The 23,587-nt window shown below is 33.4% G+C and overlaps 1 protein-coding gene across 1 annotated transcript in view; it reads left to right on the forward strand.

The window, feature by feature from the left end:
* The window catches only part of GPR149 (G protein-coupled receptor 149), a 55,806-nt gene extending 32,645 nt beyond the window's left edge, over positions 1-23,161 (forward strand). The window contains exon 4 of the mRNA XM_017650195.3: positions 21,476-23,161. Coding sequence (XP_017505684.3) covers positions 21,476-22,048 — 573 coding nt within the window. The 3' untranslated portion in view covers positions 22,049-23,161. The remainder of the gene's footprint in view (positions 1-21,475) is intronic.
* The last annotated feature ends 426 nt before the right edge of the window (positions 23,162-23,587 follow it).

The raw sequence follows: 23,587 nt of genomic DNA on the forward strand, positions 1-23,587 counted from the left end.
TCTCCCAAACAATAATTTTAAAATTAATTATTTGGGTTTCTGTATGCAATATAATGCATGCACTTAACTCCCTGGAAGTAAACAGACAGAATAAAAGTTCAATTCTACAGGAACTGCACACCATCAATGCTTGCAAGTTTAGCCAATATGAAAATACACACACACACACACACACACACACACACACACACACACACACTCTGTTGGAGGTATTAATGAACAAGAGCTAGCTAAGGTAAACTATGTACCGAAACAAAAAACATATACATTAATTTACCATATGCACCTAATCCTTTCATTTTCTAGAAAATAGAAGAGGTTGGGTTTCTTTTGTTGTTCTTCTTCGTTGTTTTTTGTTTGATTGTTTCTATCAAAAAGATGAATAGAGAACACATACTCTCCACAGGTACCCTAAAATTTATTTTGTGTTTAAATCTTATATTTTTTAAATGTAAACAATGCTATAAATAGCAGTACAAAAGAACAATAGAGTTGAAGGACTTACACTACTTGATTTCAAGACTTAACTGTATAAGACACAGTAATCAAGATAGTTTGATACTGGCATAATGATAGACCTATATATAAATGAAACAAAATTGATAGTCTAGAAAAAAATTCCTTACGTTAAAGGGAAATTAATTTTTTTATAAAGAAGCCAAATAATTAATGGATAAACAATGTAGACATCTCAGTAAATGTCAGGTACTGACAACTGAATACCAATATGTAAAAACAAAAAAATGAACTTAGACTCTTACCTTATACCATACCTAAAACTTAATGCAAAATAAATCAAAGATATAAATGCAAGAATACAACAAAACTTGTAGAGGAAAACACAGGAAAAAAATATTTAGGACCTTGGATTAGGCAGAGTTATTTGATATGATACCAAAAGGGAATTCATTAAAGAATGAATTGATAAAGATGAACATCAAAATAAATAAATAATTTTAATTACAAAAGAGAGTAAATAAATTACACTGAGAAAAATTAATAAATAAATAAGCCACAAACTGGGAGAAAATATTTGCAAATTATACATCTGATAAAGGACTTATTTAACATAATATATAAAGAATTCTTACAAACAATTATAAGAAGAAAGTCAACCCAGTGTTTAAAATGAGCATAATATTTGAACAGATGCTTAGCCAAAGAAGATAGAGAATGGTTAATAAGCAAATGAAAGATCCTCAACATCACTGGAGAAACAAAATTTAAACTACCATGAGATACCACTAAACACCCACTAAAATGGCTATGATCAAAAAAGATAGACAATAATAAGTGTTGCTAAGGATGTAAAGGAACTGGAACATTTATATACTGCTGGTGGGAATATAAAATTGTGCAATTACTTTGGAAACTTGGTGGTTTCCAAAATAGTTAAACATCTCAACAATTCCACTCCAAGGATTATATCCAAGAGAATTGAAAACATATGTTCATACAAAGACATGAAAATGAATGTTTATAGCAGCATCATTTATAATAGCCAAAAACTGCAAACAATCCAAATGTTCATCAAGTACAGAATGGCTAAAAGATGTAGTATACCCAAACAATGGGATTCTATTCAGCCACAGAAAGGAATGAACTACCAATATATGTTATCGCCTGGAAAAACCTCAAACACATTTTGCAAAGTGTGAGAAAACAAACCCAAAAGACTACTTATTATAGGATTACACTAATATGGAATGTCCATAAATTTAAATCTATATAGACAGAAAGGAAGTTACTGGTTTCCAGGAGCTAAGGGCCAGAACAGGGATTAACTGCAAATGGGCTTGAGGAAATTTATAGGTGGGGGAATGTGATGGAAATGTTCTAAAACTGGATTGTGGAGATGGTTGCAGTTTTATAAATTTATTAGAAATTACTACATTGCCTATTTATACTGGGTAAGTTTAACACTATGTAAATTTTATCTTAATAAAGCTGTTTGTAAAAATAAAAAATAACTGCAGAACAGGGCACGAACATGTTCTAGCCCAGAGCACACTACTCATATTGGCTTACACAGGTACGCATAATAAACTTAAAACCAAAACACATTTTACCTAAATTCTCTCCTAATATTTTATTCTTGTTCAAGGGCCATATTATCAAACGTTCATTTCATATAACATATTTTCTTTCCACTCTAAAATTATGTTCCACTGCCAATTTACATCTTTTACTTTCTCAATACCTGCCACAATTTACTACTTTCATCTACCCTATGTATTTTACTATTATCTTCTGTTAGTTATTTTTTTTTAAATCAGGAGTACTAGTGGTTAGAGCTCATAATAACAGCTAACATTTATTTAAACTACAATCTTCTAACTACTTTGCACATGTTTTAATTACTTCTCACCTTATTTCATTTAATTCTCAAAATAATCCTATGAAGTGGGTATTGTTATCCCTATATTATCTTAAAGGAAACTGAAGCACAGAGAAGTTGCCCAAGGTCACCCATATCTAAGGCGGTAGAGCCAAGATATGATTCCTAAGCCCAACCTCTTAACCACTGAGCTGAAGCACCTCTCAGGACCATTGCAAGAGAGAGAGTGTTTTCCATGTTACTTTCTATTGCTATTACAGTAGCCTTGTTTCCTTGTGCATTTTTAGCTAAAGGTCTGTAGAACAGTAATGCCCTGTTAAGTGTATACTGCTCCTTCCCTCCAGTTTCCCTAACACAAACCATGAAATGAATTTGCTATCCATTCCTCCAAAATAATATTTTTTTTGACATTAGTAATTAGAAAAAGTTATAAGAACACATACATACAATATGAATAATGCTCAAATATTATTTTACTTTCTGGTAGAACTTTGAACTTTATCCCAATAATAATCTCTTTTTATACATTGCTTCAACATGACATGTATCATGTATTTGAGGAGGAGCAAGTTGGACAGAACTGATTTATAAAAACACAAAGCTACTTAATATAGATGGATTTTTAGAAACTTTGATTGAAGCAGAAGATATGGGTCTCTTCAAGAAAATTAAAGGCCTGACTATATGACTTCTTTACAAACAATGAGATGGGTATTGTGAGAACTACCTCTTTCACCAACTAAAGGTTGAATAATTAAGGAGCAAATTATAAAAACACGAAATTATTTTATACTTTTCATAATAAGGGATATGAACTTACACCCAATTTTGGTATAACCAATCATTAACAGTACTTTTCAGATTGACTGCCACTATGGATTATAAATTATTGAAAATATACTTTGATTCATGATAATTTTCAGGATTAGGATCTGTTCAGCATGTTGAAAATTAATGTTCTGGCACATCTAGTCCTCTGGTGAAAATAATATCCTAGTTTCAAGTTGACAAAATAGCTTAGAGGTATTTAGACAGGAATATATACAGATTTAGGATACCCTGTGGTGAGTTCTGATGATCATATTGAATAGGGTTCAATGGGGGAAAATTTTTTTTTAAAGGTGAAAGTCATTTGAAAAAAATAGAATATTTCCACAATGTAGTATTTTGGCATGGACCTTTTAGAACAAAATATTCTCAAGTCATTTGTTAAACTTTTTTAAGTTAATGTTTCCTTCTTAACACAAATAAAATTGCATATTAAAACAGTGCACTCTTGGATGAACAACTGGATTAAAATTTCATGTTGAATCTTTCCTAAGGAGCAAAAGATATTAGAACAACCAGAAACAAAGCTCTGTCAAAAGCTGCTATATAGCTAGCTCCAAATATTTGTCTTTGCTCAAACGGTACTGCATCTTGTAAGACTTGGAAGGGTAGTTGAAGAGAAGAGGGCTATTAAGCACCTCTGCAATAACATACTACTGAAAGGATGGGTGTGTGGTTGGATATGCCAGTAAATTTGCCATTGGTACCACGAAAGTAAGAGATAGGCCAACAGTCAACTGCTTTTCAATCTTTCCCTGCTTCCTAAGATTTGCCAAGAGTGGTTTCGTCTACTAAAACATGCCCCTGGGCTGTAAAACACTAAGTCAATCAAATGTGACATATCAAGCTTCTTCTCCTTGACTATTCCAACTATTGGGATATTCATTTTTGTGCATTTTGACCAAGCCTACTGTGAGTCTGGAACACCCCTCTATTCCTGGATATTGAGAAATGAAAGCCCTTGCCAACTGCTTGTCATTTGGGGACTCTTGAAAAATGGTAAGACTTGTGTGAGCCACTTAAATACTGCGGTCAAGCTCTCAAAGAGCTCTAGTTTTTTTAAATTGGTCAAACAACTCTAAGCACCCAAAAGACATTTTCTATAGCAGTGATTTTCCCTCACTCTTCCCTTAGACATGAAGATTAAAATTGCTTCCTCCATTTTCCTTCATTCGTTCATTTGGTATTTATTAAGGGTCCACGATGTGCCAGGCACCCTCTTAGGCACTGAGAATGTAGCAATGAATAGTGGTCTACTTCTCTTTGTGGCTTATTATTGTTACCTAAAATACTACATACCATCCTGGTACAGAAGAGTTTAAGTATAGATGCCAGAAAAAAGGAGCCCTGAGGGGAGCAGAAAAAGATACAGAATTCTGGGACCAAGCCATGTACATTCTCTTTAGGCCTCCACAATACAAGAATGTAGAAGGCTTGTTCTCTAAAATATACAGTGACTGTCTTTCCTGAACAACAAAAAAATTATTAAAACCTCTGACAAATATAAACACATGTGACAAGAAAGGGTTTTCTTTAACTGAAACTGCCAGATAAAAATCAGGCTATTTGTACCATCCCAAAGACAAGAAATAACAAAGGCTGGCAAAGATGAAGAGACATGGGAACCCTCCTACACTGTCAGTGGGAATGTAAGTTGGTTCAACTGTTGTGGAAAGTAGTATGAAGGGTCTTCAAAAAACTAAAAATAGAAACACCATTTGACTCACTAATTCCACTCCTAGGAATATAAAGAAGAAAATAAAATCCCTGATACAAAAAGATTTATGCACCCTATGTTTATTGCCACATCATTTACAATAGCTAAGATATGGAAGCAACCTAAGTGTCCATCAAAAGATGAGTGGATAAAGAAGATGTGGTATACATAGTAATATGTACATAATGGAATATTATTCAGCTATAAAAAGAGAAGAAATCCTGCCATTTGCAACAACATGGATGGATCTAGAGGGTATTATGCTGTGAAGTCAGCCAGGCAGAGAAAGACAAATACCATATGATTTCACTTATTTGTGGAATATATAAAAACAAAGCAAAACTGAAGAAACAAAACAGCAGTAGACTCATAGACACTGAGAAGTGACTAGTGGTTACCAAGGGGAAGTGGTAAGGAAAGGTTGGGGAGCAGGTGGAGGGGGATAAAGGGACACAATAATTTGTAATTAAAACAAAAGTCAAGGAAAAATATGTAAGTATCTTAGTAATTCCATCAATTAAAAAAGCATTACCAGGCATGTTACTAATATATAAATTTTATATGAAGTACTTTCACCTATGATGTTATTATAAATATGCATATTATTCTCTCCCCAGGAATAAGACTAGTCAGATAACATTTTCACTTCTATAGGAGTCACTTCCTCTGAAAGCAAGTGGTTAATTTCCAAAGAGTGTTTATATGGAATATGTTGTATGTATAATTACATCATTAGCATTCTCCTTTTTTGAGATCCAGTAATGTCACTAAGATTTTTAGTTCATTTTTTCCAGAGAATCTTTGTAATAATGTTTTTAAAAAGAATTGCTTTAGTATTTGCTGTGTGGGTTGGGAAGATTTTGGAGACTTTGCTTTCTGAATCAGTCTTAGAAAACAGTTTTCACATGCCATGTCCTATTACTTTTTAAGTAGTGAGAATAAAGAAAATTTAAGTGTGAAAAGAAAGAATGGAGCAGTCTTTTCATACTCCTTTAAGATTTGAAAGTTTACTTTGTATTTTCTTCCAAAGAAATGAATTGCATTAGGTTTTGTCTTAAGAATAACTACTTTATTGTTTTTTATAAAAATAACATGCTCACTATTTTTAAAATTCAAGCAGTACAGAAAATACCAACAAGAGAAAGGTAACTAACTAAAATCATTCTACTGAGAAAGAACTATACCTTTCTGTGCACATATACAGAGAGAAGGATGGATGGATAGATGGATGGGTGGGTGGGTGGATGGATGGTTGGATGGATGGGTGGGTGACTAGGTGGATGAATGGATGGATGGTTGGATGGATGGGTGGGTGACTAGGTGGATGAATGGATGGATGGATGGATGATGGATTCGAGTGGATGGATGGAAAACCATTTTATATCCCCAGTCCCTGGAATTGTGTCTGGCTCATATTAGTTACTCAACAAAAATACAGTGAATGAATGAATTGGATTGTATAATTTTTTTTCTAGAGCTATTCTGCTCAGATTAGAATATCATTTCTACCACTTAGTATCTCTTTGACCTTGAAAAAGGTACTTAATAGCTATGTGTTCAGTTAATTTATCTGTAAAATGGGGTAACTAATACTATTCACTTTAATCAAGGACATTCTTAAGTGAAATTGGACTGTGTGTGTGTGTGTGTGTGTGTGTGTGTGTGTGTGTGTGTGTGTGCCCAGCTACATATTCAGTGGTAAAACATATAATGCCTACTAGTGGATTATGGTGCCATGGCCTTGATCCATATTAAAGTATTAACAGTTTTACCCATCACTGCTTTTGCATCATCAGTGAAGATGTCAACACAGTGAAAATGGCAAATAAAGCTTTAGTATTATTATAATGATAGTTTGACTATACAGACCCCCTCATTTTGAGAACCACTGTGTCAAACCACCTCTTGCCAAAATAGAGTCCATGGCCAGAATTCTCAGAATATTTTCAAGTCATCTTTTTTTCTGTATAACTGCTTATAGAACTGGGTGAATAATTTGTTTTGTTTTGTGGTTACACCTTTAGAAGTTTACACATGAAGTTTAGTCCTTTCTTGTTTTGGTTGCTGTTGAATCTGCGGCTATTTTCTTTTTTCTTTATTAATGAATGAGAGGATTCTGTGCATTTGGACTACAGTATGTCACCATAAGTTTCTTTTGGGTTTTGAATTAATTAAAAATAATTTCTTTTTTAAATTAAGATTGGAGTTTCTCTCCATTGAATAGGATTTTATATTCATCAGGGGAGAAGAAGCACTATTAGTGTTAGGTGATAAGAGACTCATTTAGAATTGTGGAAAAAGCAGGGGAAGTAAAGGTCTGGAAGAGAACTTGGAGAGTTTGAGATAGAGTTAACAGTCAATTTGAGAAGCAAAGTATGTCTAGTCCCAGTGAAGGAACACGAAGAGGGAATTGGTGTAGAAGTCTATAAAAAAAATGTTGCCTCTGAATAATCTACATTTGTGGATCCATAGGCAAGCATCTGGGAGTGGATGTGAGGCCACTGTTGGTCAACAATGCCAGTAGTCAGGTAGGAAAGCTGTCTGTGGGGCAGGACAGGGAGATGACAAGCTGGCAGCTGCTTGCTATCTCTTCTTTGGACTGACTCTATCTGCCTGTGAAAAGGGCTTCAGATGGCTATGGCCACAGCCTTTTTCCTACTTCCAAATATTGAACAAATTCCTGTCTTGGCCAACTCTAACCTGGAAGCATACAAGGACGGGAATTATATCGAATTTAATTCCCAGTTTAGCTACAATGACAGCACAAGCCATCTGAGACTAATGGTATGTATTGTCCTTTTTTTTTAAAGGTATAAATATTAGACTTACCAAATAATTTTCTAGATAAGAAGTATAAAATGACTTCTTAAAGAATTTTGAAAAATAAATTGCAAAAAATTAGAAAACCCTAAATTTAGATAACCCATAATATCCATATAGGTTATATATATATATAGAGAGAGAGAGAGAGAGTTGAATAATTCTTTTCCTTCAAAAGGATTAAAATTCTTATTATAGTCATACAGAAGCCATCCTTAATTATCTATAACCTCAGGACTGCTGGTGCATATTCTTTGGGTATAATTTTAATTACAAAAATTAAACAGTAAGGTATTATTTTTATCAGGAAAAAGTTAACTATAAATTCTTATGCACACATACACATAATACATAAATACACAATCCCATATATACTTGTATGTGCAGGATTCCGCATAGTTTCTTACTTATATCTAGTGTTTAATAAATGTTTCCTATGATTGAAGATTAAAATAAAATCTATATAAGTGTCACTAAACCCTCCTTACAGGTTTCTTTCTAAACATTGGTTTATAATCTGCTTCAATTTTTTTCTTTTTATGTTTGTACAAAAGACATTTTAATTGTACAGAGTGCATGGTGGCTTAGATTTCATATATTTCAAAAGCATAAAAAATCTTGCATTGACAACAATGCCTTATTGATAAAAAGGGGGGCAGTCTTTGAAGGCACATGAATCCATAATTTCTTCTGTTAAGTTTTTAAAGTCAATTTTAAAGTCAAGATTTTGATTTCTTTCAGAAAGGCATCTGTCCTTAGATATTTTTCAAGGAACAAAAGTGATTTCTTTAAGGCTAACTTTGCCAAAATAGAGTCGTAAATGTGAAGATACAAGAGACACTTTTGGGATCATCCGCCTGACCCACCCTTTATATAGAAGATGAAATAAAAGTCTATAGTGAGTACACTACTTGTCTAAGGTTGCACAGCTATTTATTTAGTAGCAGAGCAATACTTCATTTCAGGGTCTCCTGAATATGTTAAGTGTGTTTTTCTAATTAAGGGATTTTTTTACATGTCATATAATTCTCCCATTTCAGTTGTACAATTCAATAATTTCTAGTAAATTTACCAAGTGCACAATCACCACTATAAATCAGTTTTAGAACATTTTCATCATAACACCATCCCCTATCCCAGGATACCCCTCATCTACTCTCTGTGTCCATAGATATTTTTTTGGCTTGAACTTTTACTATATTTTGCTGACTAATAAAAAACATTTGGTCTTCTGTATTTTTATAAATTCCATCAACTTGAATTTTAATACCTTTCTGGAATATAATAATCTTACTAAAAGCACTGTATTTATCCTTTGAAGCTATCTTACAAATGACAATACATCTTCATTTCTGACCAAATTCTGGTTAACTGGGTACGAGAAAAATTTTATGAGAAAAGCATGCAACCAGTTTTTAGTAGGACATTCCTGATATAATACCAAATTGAATGAGTATTTATCATTAAGATAGAAAAAGTGTTTCATTTCTTAGGACCCATTTTTTTCCTAATAAAGCCTTATTTTTTTTAAAATGGAGTCAATGCATGCATCCTTTCAAGTTAGGTTATTCTTTGTTGATTAAGAAAACGGAAAGATTGGTAACATGTGGAAATAAGTTTGGATAAACATCGTATCTGAGTTGAAATGTCATTATTAGAGATAGGACAACAGATTTAGTTTTTATTAGACCAGAGAATGGAAAAAACTATCCAATAATCCCAAGAGCAACAACAGATTTAAATTCAAAATTCCCACAGGATATCCTGTAGCCAGTGATAGTTATGCTCTTGGGAACAGATGAAATCAAAAAGTATGAATTGAAAATATGAGAATACCAACTTCCATTAAAAAAATAATTTAAATACAATGATATATTCTTTTCAGAAGTCTACATTTTGGCCATAAGATCCATGTAAAATAAAGATTTATGCTGAAACTTGGTCATTTTTCATCAAATGGTTCATCATTTGAAATATGTGTCATTTAAATAAAGCAGTAGAATATATTAAATGTATTCAAAAAGATTTTGAATCTTAAGATTTTGACTTTCATTTCATTCAGTTATAAAGCTATCATTCAGGGGATTTCTGTTATTTTTTTAACTGAACTTGAATTATCTCCACTACTTCTCTAAATTGCTAGCACTAAAAAAATAACAAAATCTATTTACCCACGAAATCATGTAATTTAAGAATTATAAGGAGCCTTACAGTTTTATGTTCTCTGCTACCCAGCCTCAGCAGCTTCAGCATCATCTGAGAGCTTTTAGTGAGTGCAGAATCTCAGACCACCACAGACCTACTGAATCAGAGTGTGTATTTGCATAGAACAAGTTTCTAAATTTTATGAAGTCTAATTTATCAGTTTTTCCTTTCATGGTTCATATTTTTGAGTATCAAGGTCTCTAGATACTCTTCCTAACACTAGATCTCAAAGATTTTCTCCTGTGTTTTTAATAAAAGGTTTATAGCTTTAATTCTGTGATCCATTTTGTTATTTTTGAATTAAAAATGAGAGTTCTAGGTTAACTGTTTTTGCCTATGGATTTCCAATTGCTCCAGCACCATTTGTTGAAAAGATTATCTTTTCCTCTATCAAATTGTTTTTTGCACCTGTTAAAGAGCAGTTGGGCATATTTCTGTAGTTCTATTACTTCTGAGTTGCCTCATTGACCTATGTGTCTATCCTCTCACCAATAATACAACCTTGATTATTGTAGCTATACTGAACTAGGTAGACTGATTACTCCCACTATATTCATTTTTTCAAAATAAATTTACTGTTCTGTTCATTTGTCTTTCCAAATTTTAGAATAATATGTCTATATCTGCAAAAAATATCTTGATTGGATTTTATTAGGAAATGCACTAAACCTATTTATCAACTTGGGAAGAATTGACATCTTTACTATGTTGAATCTTCCAATCCATGTACATAATATGTCTCTCCATTTATTTAGATCTTTGATTTCTTTCATGAGTCATATACTTTTCAGCATATAAGTCTTCTATGGGTTTTGTTAGACTAACACCTAAATGTTTCACTTATTTTTAGCAATTGCAAATGGGACTGTATTTTTAATTTTTATATCCATATGTTCATTGCTAGTATTTAGAAATACAAATGATTTTGTATTTTTACCTTGCAGGCAGGCAACCTTAATTAGCTCTAGGAGCATCAGTAGATTCCATGGGATTTTCTAATTAGACCAATCTTTTCATCTGCAGGTTTTGTAGATGTTTTAGTTCTTTCTATCTGATCTGTATACCTTTGATTTCCTTTCCTTGACTTATTGCACTGGCTAGAACTTCTAGCACTATGTTGAATAGGCATGGTAAGAATTGACCTTTTCCTTGTTTTCATCTCCAGGGAAAGCAGTGTTTCACTACTAAGTATTATATTAGCTGTAGGGTTTTTATTGATGCTTTTTATCAAGGTGAGGAACTTACTCTCTATTCCTATTTTTATTGTCTTAAGATGTTGAATTTGTCAAATTGTTTTTCTGCAATTGATATAATCATGGGAATTTGCTTCTTTAGCCTATTAATTTGGTGGACAACATCAATTTATTTCTGAATATTGAAATGTGCTTTCATTTTCATACAGTTCATGTATTTTTTTAAGTTTCGAGACTTTTTCTTTTTGACTCATGGAATGTTTAGAAGTGTTTTGTTTAATTTCCAAGAATTTGGATATTTTCCTGTTATCTTTTTGTTATTTATTTTTACCTTGAATCCACTGTGGCTAGGGAACACAGTCTTGTGTAATTTTAGTTCTTTTAAACTTACTGAGGTTTTTTATAGCCCAGATATGATCTGTCTTGGTATATGCTCATGGACACTTGAAAATAATGTGTACTCTGCTCTTACTAGATAGTTTTCTACAAATAAAAATTTTTCTTCATATAAAATTTTCTATAGATGTTGATTAGATCTTGTTAGCTGATGGTGTACCTCTAAAACCTTGCTGATTTTCAGTCTAACTGTTCTATCAATTATTGAGAGAATGGTGGTGAAGTCCAGCTGTAATCATGAATTTGACTATTTCTCCTTTTATTTATATCAGTTTGCTTAACGTATTTTGCAGCTGTTGTTTGGTGTATAAAGTTAGAATTACTAAGTCTTCTGGGTAGATTGATCCTTTTATCACTATATAATAATACCCCCTGTCTCTACTAATTTACTTTGCTCTGAAAACTATTTTTCTGATGTTAACACAGCCATTGTTGCCTTCATTTGATTGATGTTTGCATGCTTTATCTTTTTTTATTCTTTTACTTTCAGCTTGCTTGTACAATTTTTATTTGAAGTGAGTTTTTTGTAGATAGTATATAGTCGAGTCATGATTTTAATCCACTTTGGTAATAACTGGGTTTTATTTAGTATATTTAGACCATTAGAATAAAATACTGCAGAGGAATATGCTACCTGATTATGAGATGAAGATGTAAATGTAGCATTGTATTATCTACCTCCTCCTGACCTCCCTATCTCAACTTCTGGTACTAGACACTAGTACTAAAATATCACAGACATCATGAATTCTGTTCTCTTACTCACCTCCCAATAATAACTACTATTTATGAAGCACTTACTTATGAAGCTGAGTTCGAGGCACTCAGCTCATAATTTTATATGCGTAAACTCATTTATTCCTCATATTTTGCAAATAAGACAACAAAGGCTTACTGAGGTAAGGATTACAGAGATTGTGACTCAAGTGAGTTTGAAGGCAGGTGTATGTGAGTCCATAGTACTTCACCACAACCATCTGCATCCTGAGTTTTGTCTCTGCCATTTCCTTTCAGTCCATCCCACACTGCCATTTCCACTACCAGTAGTGAAGCTCAGATGTCCTTTTCTTTGCACACAGTGATTATAAAAACCTCCTAATGTCCCTACTGCCACGCTCTCCATCCTCCAATCTGGTTTCCACAAGGTCTCCAATTATCTTCTTAGACCTTAAGTACAAAAGCATTTGAAATCTGAGCTCAGTTTAGATCACAATTCAAAACTTAACTTCTTATGTAACCTAAGCAAATTAGTTAACCTTTTCATATTTCAATTTCCTTATGTATAAATGGAAATAATTTTATATCCCTTAAGGATTATATCAAGTCAGATTTCACACATAAAGTGGCAAGTGCACATAGTAGACATTCTACATATCTTAATTTCCTTCCTTTCCATTAAAAGTGAAAACAGAAATCAGTAGGTCTGCCTTGTCTATAGGGCATAATCAAAATTTGTTATCCTGATGTACAGGTCTCTTAGTCCTGGGCCCAACCTCTCTTTCTACTCTCATTTTTCTCTACTATTTCATCGCATCAAAATTGGGCTTGTCTTTTTTCTTACTATTCCCTCATCCTGGAGTACATTTTTCCTGTTTTTTGGTCTACTGAAACTGTCTTTCAGGGCCCTATTTAGGAGCCATTTTCTTAACTATCTTCTCTATACACTCCCTTCACTTCCTAATATGAATAAATCCCTCTCCTCACCCACCTTGTTCCCACAGGATATTATGGTTTCTTGTAGATTAGCAGAGTGAGGTGTTAGTTCATATTTTATCCCCTAACAGTATGCCTTGAATTAGCAAAATGGGTAAGAAAAGAGGGTTTGAGATAGATAATCCTGCTCTTGGATTTGACTATGCCATTTTCTAACTTCAATTATCTCCCCATGACTCAATTCTGTTATCATAAAATAAGGATGATTAGTGCCTCTATTAGTAAGATTGATGTGAAAATTAAGTAAGAAAATGTATGTAAAGTGGTTAGTAAGAAATCTAATACATGGCTTGTGTTCATTAGTCAATAAACATTTGTTGTGATAAGTATCAATCCTAAATCTGTTATTAATTTGTGGGAGTTTTCATCGCACATTAAAAGAAAAAGCTTAATTGATAGCTCAAAAGTCTTTAAGATTAAGTAGGAAATGTGTTGATACCTAGCACTTTCCATGCCATACAGTAGGTTCTTTATAAAGGTCCTTATTTTCTTGCCCTCCTCTCTTTTCCTTGAGCAATTCATGTCTTTTCATTTTGGTTTACTAAATATTTAAATGAAGGTGACAGAATGACACAGGGATATTTTGGGAGTTGAATATATGAAAATATAGTAGTCACATAGCTTAAAATAATTAAAAAGTAAGTTATTAAAATCAATTGTTTTCCTCACAAAATTCTCAAGCACACCTGTTTTTTTAGTGTCCCTCATCTCCCTCAAACAATCTTAGATAGTCAGCTGGACTTAATTCCTCAATGTCTGTACTTTTAGATGCATAAAAGTCACATAAATCACCTAAAGATCCTCTAAATGATTTAAATTAGAATAAAATTGTTAGTCACTTGAATTATTCATGAGTCAGTGATAGAATTCTAGCTTCCAGGGCAGAAAACCCATGATCCACTCCTGGTTATAGTAGATTTCTTTTAAACTGGGAGTTAAGAATCTGAGTCCTACTACCATTACTTATGTGATGCTGGGAAAGTAGTTAAACCCCTCTGGCTGCCAGTTCTCCCTTTATAAAATGAGAAATTAGAACTCCATGGTCCTGGTAAGTGCTATGATCTTATACACTGCAATATGTCCTTCTTAAACTGAGCATTTAAGGTAATCAACAAAATACTGCACTTGTTAGGAGAGAAATTTGGAATATGTTTCATATTGTGATTTCACCTTGAATTCACCTAGAGGCTTGTAGTGAAGAAATAAAAAGTTCAATATATCCAAGGTCAGTAAGTCTAAATCAATTATCACAACAGATTATTTGTGCTAATGTGTTTGCAGAGCATATTCTCTCCTTCTGAAGCATTTATGAGGTTTAGAAAACTGCTTTTCATTTCCAAATGAAAAAGCTCCCAGCACCTGTACTAAGGAATACAACAATAATGGATTATTATTATTCCTGACAGCAAATGCTAATCCACAGACTTTTAAATGGAAAAAAGGCTCAGACTATGAAATGACTACTTTTAGTTCTCTATCATTTTTTACCATGCAATAAACTTTAACATAAAATCCAGTTCCATAATATTCTATTTTTATAAAAAGACTATGTCCTAATATGACCTGATGCACTTAAAACTATCATCATTTAGGGTTGTTAAAATATAAAAAATAAATTTAAAACAGTAATATTTTTTTAAATGATTTTATTTTTTGCATATTAGGAAAGTTAAAATATGGAACCTAAAAAGCCTACAAGGTCACTGTTCCAGATTCATTCATTCATGTACACATTTGTTCATTCAACAAATATTTTTGAGGGCCTGCTATGTGCCAGGTCCTGTTATACATGGCAGATAAAACAAAAATCAACAAGGAAATGTTCCTTGCCCTTGAGGAGATTTCATTCGATGCAGACTTGAAAAAAGATCCAGTCTCCAGAATAAAGTGGGCAGTTGTAGACTTACAAAATGTTTATTTACATATGTATTTTTTACCTGTTTGCATAAAACATTCTATTACGTTTCCCAAGGTTGCTGCAACAAATTACTACAAACTTGCATAGCTTAAAACAACAAAAATCTGTTCATAGTTTGGGAGGCCAGAAGTCCAAAATCAAGGTATCAGCAGGGCCATGCTACGCTGAGGCTACAGAGAAGGCTCCTTTCTACTTGGTTTGGGACAGCGTAACTCCAATGGTCCAACGGCTGTCTCCTTCTTCACATGCTCATCTTCCCTTTACATGAGTCTATGTCCAAACTCACACTTTTTTTTTTTAAGGAACCAGTTATTGATTTAGGCCTGCCCTGATCTAGTATGATCTCATCGTAATTTGATTATTTTTGCAATGACCATAAATCTAAATAAGGTCATATTTGGAGGATACAGGGAACACTATTCAATCCAGCACAAAAGATAAATTAAAATAATATTGATAGTCTTTTGTATTATCTCCTCCTCATAACTGTTAGTTTCTCCTAAGATTTTATTGCTTTTTACTGTTAGTCTCTTTCTGAAATTATTCTTGAACCTCTTGAATGTTTTGCAAATCTGTGAGCTACATTTGTGGATTGCAATTCAAGTTCAACTATTGATTGATATTCAATAGTATATCATTTTTTATTTTTTTTCTGAAATGGGATTCTGTGTTTATTTGAGTTTAATGTTTACATTGACAGCTTGTTGGACTCAAATGTTTGTAATAGTTTTTCCAAATTAGTGAGGAGACTCTGGCTTATTACCAACCCTGGCTACTTAGAGAACGCTATAAATTTCTGTCTGCCAGAACCAGAGGACCCTTTTACTTTCTGAAAATTGAAATTTTTTTTCTTGTCAGAAGTGCCATTCTCTACTCTTTTAAAATGTGAATGGAAAACTGGGGCTCTCATTCAAATCAACCAAACTATTAGGGCAAGCTATTAGGCAGTGTTCTCCATCCAGCTTGTCTCCTCTTCCAATCTAAAAATGGCATGAACCCTAAATGTGGACTATTGATTCACAAACTCCAAGTGCAGCACAAACTCCAACCTGACTACCAAGTTGAACTCTGAGGCTAACTACCATCACACACTCACATCCTGGATGCTCTTGTGGTAATATTTTGTACACTCTTACTTCTCTATGACCTAATAAATGTCCATAAAGAAAATCATCTTCATCATGAAACAATTTAAAGATTTAAAATATAAACAGTGAAATCCTCCCCCTATCTGCTCCCAGAGAAAATAATTGGTTTGTAACCTTTGAAATATTTTTCTGTATGTATATTTATTCGTATAAATGTTTAATATGCTGGGTTATTTTCTGGGGGGGCGGTTTCTACAAGAAAACTGTATCACACAATACATATTGTTCTGCAGTTTACTATTATAATTTAAAATATATTGAAATCACTTTACCCAGGCAGAATTTACAGCTTTACTTCATTCTTGCAAGATAGTTTTCCAGTACATAAGTATATTCAACTATTTTCCAAATGATGGACATTTTTCAATTTTGAACTGCTGAAAGAAACACTATCTGCTGATATTCAATAATAAAATGACTCACAGTAATAGGATTGCTGGTTAAGTACAGGTGTTTTTTTTTTACAGTCAAATATAACCCAACGGTAACTCAAAGATGGTATCTTTCTTTTTATTTCTTCATCTTCTCTTTTTTTTTGGTGTAAGGTAATCTAAAATGTGAAAAATGATCTATTGTTTTTATATAATTTTTTTATTGTTAGTGAAATTGATTATCTTTTCACTTGTTTATTCTCCACTTGTATTTTTCCAGTTGCTTTGCCTACTTCTCTTTCTACTCTTCTGCTGAGATGTTTATTGATTTGGGGAAACTCTTTATATTATGACTATTAAATTTTGTCTTAGGTATGCTACAAATACTTTCTTCTGAGCTGACATTTGTCTTTTACCTTTGCTTTTGGCACATATTTTTCTATACAGACATTCAAATTTTTCTGCAGTCAAACATGTCCATATTTCACTTGGTCATTTCTGATTTTCATCCCAGCTTTGGAAAGATCTTCACCCAGGATTTTAAAAGAATTATTAAGGCTCAAGAAATTATTTTTACATATAACATGAAAAGGAATCTAATTTTTTAATGGATAGCCAGTAATAATGTAAAAGCTCATTTAAATCATAACTGATTTTGTACTGCCATTTTTGTAAAATATTATATCAGGTTTGTTGACACTGATTTATCAACTTGCCATTAACAACCTGTATTAATTACTGAGCTTCATATTATGTTTGCAAATCCAACTCATTAGCCTGTTTCCAAAATTTCTTAGTAATTCACAAGGATTTATTCTTGCAAATAAATCTTGGAAGGACCTTTTCAAGTTCCAAAATACAATTCCCTGGTATTCCATTAGGATTTTTATTTAAATTGTATTAAATCAATAAAGTAGAAGAAGATTGCCATATTTACAATGGAGAGTTTTCTTTTCCATGTGAAAACATTCTTTTGTTTCCTATTTACTCAGACTTCTTCTATTAGTGCTTTCCTCATAGAGCGTTCACACATTTTAATAGTTTTGTTTCTATTTTGAATGAGACCTTTTACAAATATATTTTTGCTTAGTAACTGCTATTGATGTCTTAAACATTACCTAGAATTCTGCCACCTTACTCAACTCGCAAATTAGTCTTCTTTTAGATTTACTTCTGCATAATGTCTAGGTAGACAATATTTAAAAATTGTTATTTTGTCTCTTCCTGTTCAATGTTTGTATTTCTTATTCCTTTTCCTTGATTTTTGCCAGGTAGGAGCTCTAGAACAATGCCAACCTATATCACTGATATCAGGTATTTCCCATCTGTAGAAATGGAACCCTGCTTTGGAAGGATTCACAGGTCTCCTTTTGCCTCACTCTACTAGGCTAGGCGCTCTTAGTCCATATTGTTATCATACTCCATCCTGGGTCTATTATAGCCCAAGTCACATGGAAATGCAATTATTTATGAACTTGGTATTTGTGTATTCTATAGGCTCTTGAAGCATGAAGGCATCTTCATTGCTACAGAACTACCAACTAACCCAGTCCTAGTATGTAACAGCAGTTCAATTAGTCTGTTCTCCTAGCTTCCAGTCTCTTTCCATTTGCCTTCCCTCCATATGCTACAAGAAACAGAAAATTCTGTTGATTTTACTCAAATTCTGTCAGCTTCCCCAAGTCTCTAGCCCTAATATTGCTCCCTTCACTAAGCTCCCACTTTCCCACAACTAGTGCAATGCTTCTCTAACTTGAATAATAAACAAGTTTCTTTAAAAAAAATTATATGAATCTCACTGTCAAATCAAATTTTTATGATTTTGCTTAAAGACATATATACAGTACTGGGTATAAACTCCTTGCACTTACATACAGTTCTTATACAAATCTAAAACCAAGGCAAATTTATACATTACTTTCATAATCAATAAAATTACTAAATCTATTTAAACTGATAGTACTATCAGTGGAAACCAACTTGTGGAAACTAACTTGTTAATTTTAGATTAATAGTATAAAGATACATACCCAAATCTGTTTTTATATAATCCATCTCTATGTTTTTACTTGTGACTCAAATAGAGACTACCCTTTTGAATAATAATATTTCACATAATAATTGTGATAACTCAAGACTTTGTGTGTTATTTCAGAATATCAGACTTCATACTTAGCTAAACTCTGGCACTGTGCAGTTCTCAAATGCCAATTTTAATGAACTGTCATTTGATAACTCAGTAAAGCTTGTCTGTTCATTTGAACATAAGGTTAACAGAGGGGGAGTTACTAAAATCTGCATTATGCGGATGTATAATATCAGATGCAAAAATAAAAACCCTCTATCACATTTACTTTTATATTAACTGCTCATCAGTGAAGCAAGTTGGTACATATAAAGACATGGTTATGCTGCCAATACTCTAGTGAAGGTTCCTTCAAGACAGACATGCCAAAACTGCTGTTTGATAACTCAGTCTTCTTATCATATTTTTCTTTTTTAAATGAGTATGCTCCATAGTAGTTTGTTTATACACTGTACCATGTCAAAGAGAAAATATAAAAACTTTAAAAGCACAAAGATAAGGTGTTTTTTTTTCTTGAAAATAAGGTAGTTCAGCTTTCATATAAACTAACTCTTAGAAACTAAGGCTATATTTATAATTAACATTAAATGATGGTCAAATTTTCTGATTAAATATTTCAGTCAATTTTTATTTAAAAAAGAAATAAAAGTTTCCCTCTCTGATAACAGAATGGGAAGCTTTTACTTTAATCTTTTAACTTTCTGGCCCTTTGCTTTCTGACCACTCAGAAAAGCAAGATTTTTAAAACTAAGTATTTTCTAAGATCCATATCAAACACCACTCTGATATGGAATCCCTCTACCAGAGGTAGTCATTCCTTGGATGCCATAGAACTATCTCTACCTCATTTCCTCTATACCCTCTCTGCCTACAGAGGGTCACTGGATTCCAGAGCATTGTGGCTATGGACAACTGAAACTGCAGAAAGCGAAACCACAGAGAATGGAGAGCAGCTATAATAAGCACTAAACAACTGTTTAACAAACAGATGAATAAGGCACAAATTGAAGGCCACTTCGCCTTTGCCAAAAGTTATCACCATTCAAATAATGGTGGTAGAGTGAACCTAAGTACAGTCCCCATCTCTCCTGCTTCAGTCAACATCACACATGGGAAGTTGATGAAGTTCTTTCCCTCTGCAGAAGGGTAAAGTGAACTTCACAGTGTAAGTTTTCGAAGTTTCCATTCTTTTAGGTTACAAGGCCCTAAGTGAGATTTCCAGGTTCCCTTATGGAAAAACAGAATTCAAGACTTCTACATAGGGAATAATGGAAAGACCGGTGACATGTCTCACACATTCTCAACTGTATTTTCTGTGGTCCTAAATCAAACAGTGGGGCATTAAGGCACCTGAATGAAGCTCATGATACATACCCACTTAAAATTTTTTCTAAGTATCAGAGAATCCAAACTGCTCTGCAACAATGGGACTCTGGTCCTGGTCTTCCTTTAGCCACAATTAAATCCAGATAAATAAATGTCAATGGCCAATAGGGTAACCAGCCATCCTGGCTTCCCTGGGACAAAGGTTTTTGGGATGCAGAAATTTCAGTTCTTAAACACACAAACTCGCAGGCATGCTAGGAAGGTTGATCATCCCAAACTGGCCAACTCCCCTAGTGGAAAGACATATTTAAGCCAACTTAATAACTCTTGGCTTTATAGGTGGTAGGCACTGTATAAAAAGTGTCTGTTAACCACATCTTCCCTTCCTTTCTTTTTCTGGACTATATTTTATTAGTTGGATAGCAATGGGTATCAAACCTTACATGTACCAGAATCACCTGAAGGACTTGTTAAAACACAAATTGCTAGAGGTTTTAATCCAGTAGGTCTGAGGTAGGGCTCAAAAATCTGCATTTCTAACAAGTTATCAGGTGACACTGATGATGTTGGTCTAAGAACCACTGCTCTACAAGTCTGGCATACTACTATCTTCTGAAATTAACATAAACAGAGTCGACTGAAAGAATGAAGGCATGAAATCAACAAAATGCAGACTATTATAATAATTGGCCTTATTTTCTTCATTTCCTAAGCACTTCCCAATGGTGAGAACAGCTTTTCAAAAAATCTTAACATTCAAAGTTTTAAATATAATATAAAAGGTTAAACTTCCAGGCAAGTTTTTGCAGAGATGTGGGGGAGTTCTCTATAATAGGATTTACTTTAATGATGGATTTCTCTGTGGAAAAGTAAGTACACTGTTGCCCAGTTCTGGTGCCATTTGGTTCCTCTCCTGCTTGCTCAAACCCAACAGTTGGAATATTCTTTGTACTCAATCTGAATCATAGTTTCACAATTACCATTCTTTCTGACATACTAAACAGGGGAAAAAAGTATATTTTGATAACACAGTTGCACTTCCTTCATCCTATGCAAACTTTTTAGTGTAAATGAACATGTATAAGTATGCATTCAGTTTTGTGCCCAAATTCTGCCCAAATTCTTGGAACATCTACTGCTATCCATCCATACACAAATGTTGCCTTAAACAATAACAATAATGATAGGTCCCTTATCCTCTAAGAAAGGTTCCTGATTGCCTTCATTTAAATGTTATAAGAGAAACTGAGGTACAGGACTTTGATGGCTGAATTTAAATTCCATATTTAGAAGGTTTCTAGGGAAATGGGTGTGAAACAGAAAAACTTTAACCATTTTGATGAATAAAATGAACTTCTAAATGGCCCAATCTCAGAAACCAGTATTCATTAGTAATAATTGTGTCTTTGTCTGCAGCGCTCTGGTGGTGCCCTCGCCATTCCCTTGTGTGCATTCCAGGGCACTGTGTCTCTCCAGGCGCCTACAGGGAAAACCCTCTCTCTTTCTACCTATGAGGTAAGTGCAGAAGGACAAAAAATAACCCCAGCCTCCAAAAAAATAGAAGTCTATCGATCCAAAAGTGTTGGCCATGAACCAAACACAGAGGATTCTCCCTCTACATTTGCGGACACCAGTGTGAAAATACACTTGGAAGTTCTTGAGATCTGTGATAATGAAGAAGCCCTGGACACTGTGTCAATCATTAGCAACATCAGTCAGTCCTCCACCCAGGTCAGGTCTCCATCTCTACGCTACTCACGAAAAGAAAACAGATTTGTTTCATGTGATTTAGGGGAAACAGCCTCATACTCACTCTTTTTACCCATGAGTAATCCTGATGGTGATATCAACATATCAATTCCAGACACCGTTGAAGCACATAGGCAGAACAGCAAACGGCAGCATCAAGAAAAGGATGGCTACCAGGAGGAAATCCAGTTATTAAATAAAGCTTATAGAAAAAGAGAGGAAGAAAGCAAGGGTAACTAGTGATGATTTGATCTAATGGAGGCAAGAATGGCTCTGCAACTTCAAACTGCTGAACACTTTTGTTCTGAGGCTATTTTGTTTTTTATTTGTTGTTTTACATACCCTTTATACAGATTTAGCAGCTAATTATTTTTAGTGCAAACAGCTGGAACTTGTGCAAACACTCAAGTGCTTTTGATGTATTACCTATAGGTCACACACTGTGGTAATTTAAAAATGTTACTTCTTAGTCAATTTCTAAAATATTTTCTATATCAAATCTTGACCTAGTTTACTAATGTTTTTGTCTGTGTTTGTCAACTTCAGAGTAGGCAGAAAGTTGCATAAACTCAATATACTCTTCCTATACATGTTTCTACACATGATGTTGTCCTTTACTGCAAGCAGTAAAAAAGATTTTAGGAATGGAAGAAATGTAGCAAAATTCTGAATTGTATTTGAAGAGAGTTGCCTACATGCAGCTAGCAAAATAAGCTTATTATTATTACTGTGTTAGCTTTACACTGATGCCTAGGAAATATATTCTTGTGTAAAATAGCAAATTAGCTAGCTTCAAACTTCAAAACACGCATGTGCCCAGTCTGTAAATAGTTGTTTCCTTCATTTCTATAACATACAAACTGTTCACAGAATTTTTTTTATTTTTCTTGAATGTAACAGTGTTTTCCTTTTATCTTTTCACTATGTCAAGGCTGCCCTTAAAACAAGTACATTGTATGTTAAAAGTGGACTTAAAAGTAGTCCTTAACTCATATATTAATGGAAAAGGCTGTAAGTGTATATCTATCATGATTTCCAGAATTGTTTTATTTATTTGAATGGAAACTGGGGGAAAACACTGCCAGATTAAGTTCTGTGATGTGCACCCAAGTAAGAGACTTCTGGGTAAAGCAGATGAAAATTCTCTAAGTCCAAAATAAAGTGTCTATTTCTAAAGCTGCAGATTTGGCAAACTTAGCCATTCTTGAAGCATAGAAAATTTTAGTTCAAATCTTGTTCCAAGTTTAAGTGCTTTTTAAGTATAAAAAACAATTGAATATATGTTATTAAATGATTGTAAGGTATATATTTCAAGATTAATTTCAAAATGCGTTACACAGCAAAAATGCAGGAATCACCTTGTCATAATATTAGTAATATATACTTCAAAAATTATGTTGCGAATTTTTGTCAAATTGCTACAAATTTCTACAAATATAAATTAAATGTATTACTTAAATGTTTATTTTCCAAAGTTACTGAGTTGATATTTTACATTGTTTTTAACTTAATGCAACCCCACTTTATACAACATATCTTATGTCCTATTCCTATATACAATGGATACACTTAAAAGGGCTGCTATGTTGACACAATACCAGGATTATTTAGCCCAAAGCTATAGTTTGAGAGACTAATCATTATTACATTAATAAGTGTACCACTTCAAACTTCAAGCCAACAGTAGTTGAATCTGAAAGAAAACTCTGCAGGGGCTGTGCCTAAGCATGACTGGCTCCTCCCAATCTTTGTTGAGAGAGGAAGGTTAAGCTACACCAG

This window comes from Manis javanica, chromosome 3 (genome assembly GCF_040802235.1).
Source record: "Manis javanica isolate MJ-LG chromosome 3, MJ_LKY, whole genome shotgun sequence".
In the NCBI taxonomy this organism is placed as follows: Eukaryota; Metazoa; Chordata; class Mammalia; order Pholidota; family Manidae; genus Manis; species Manis javanica.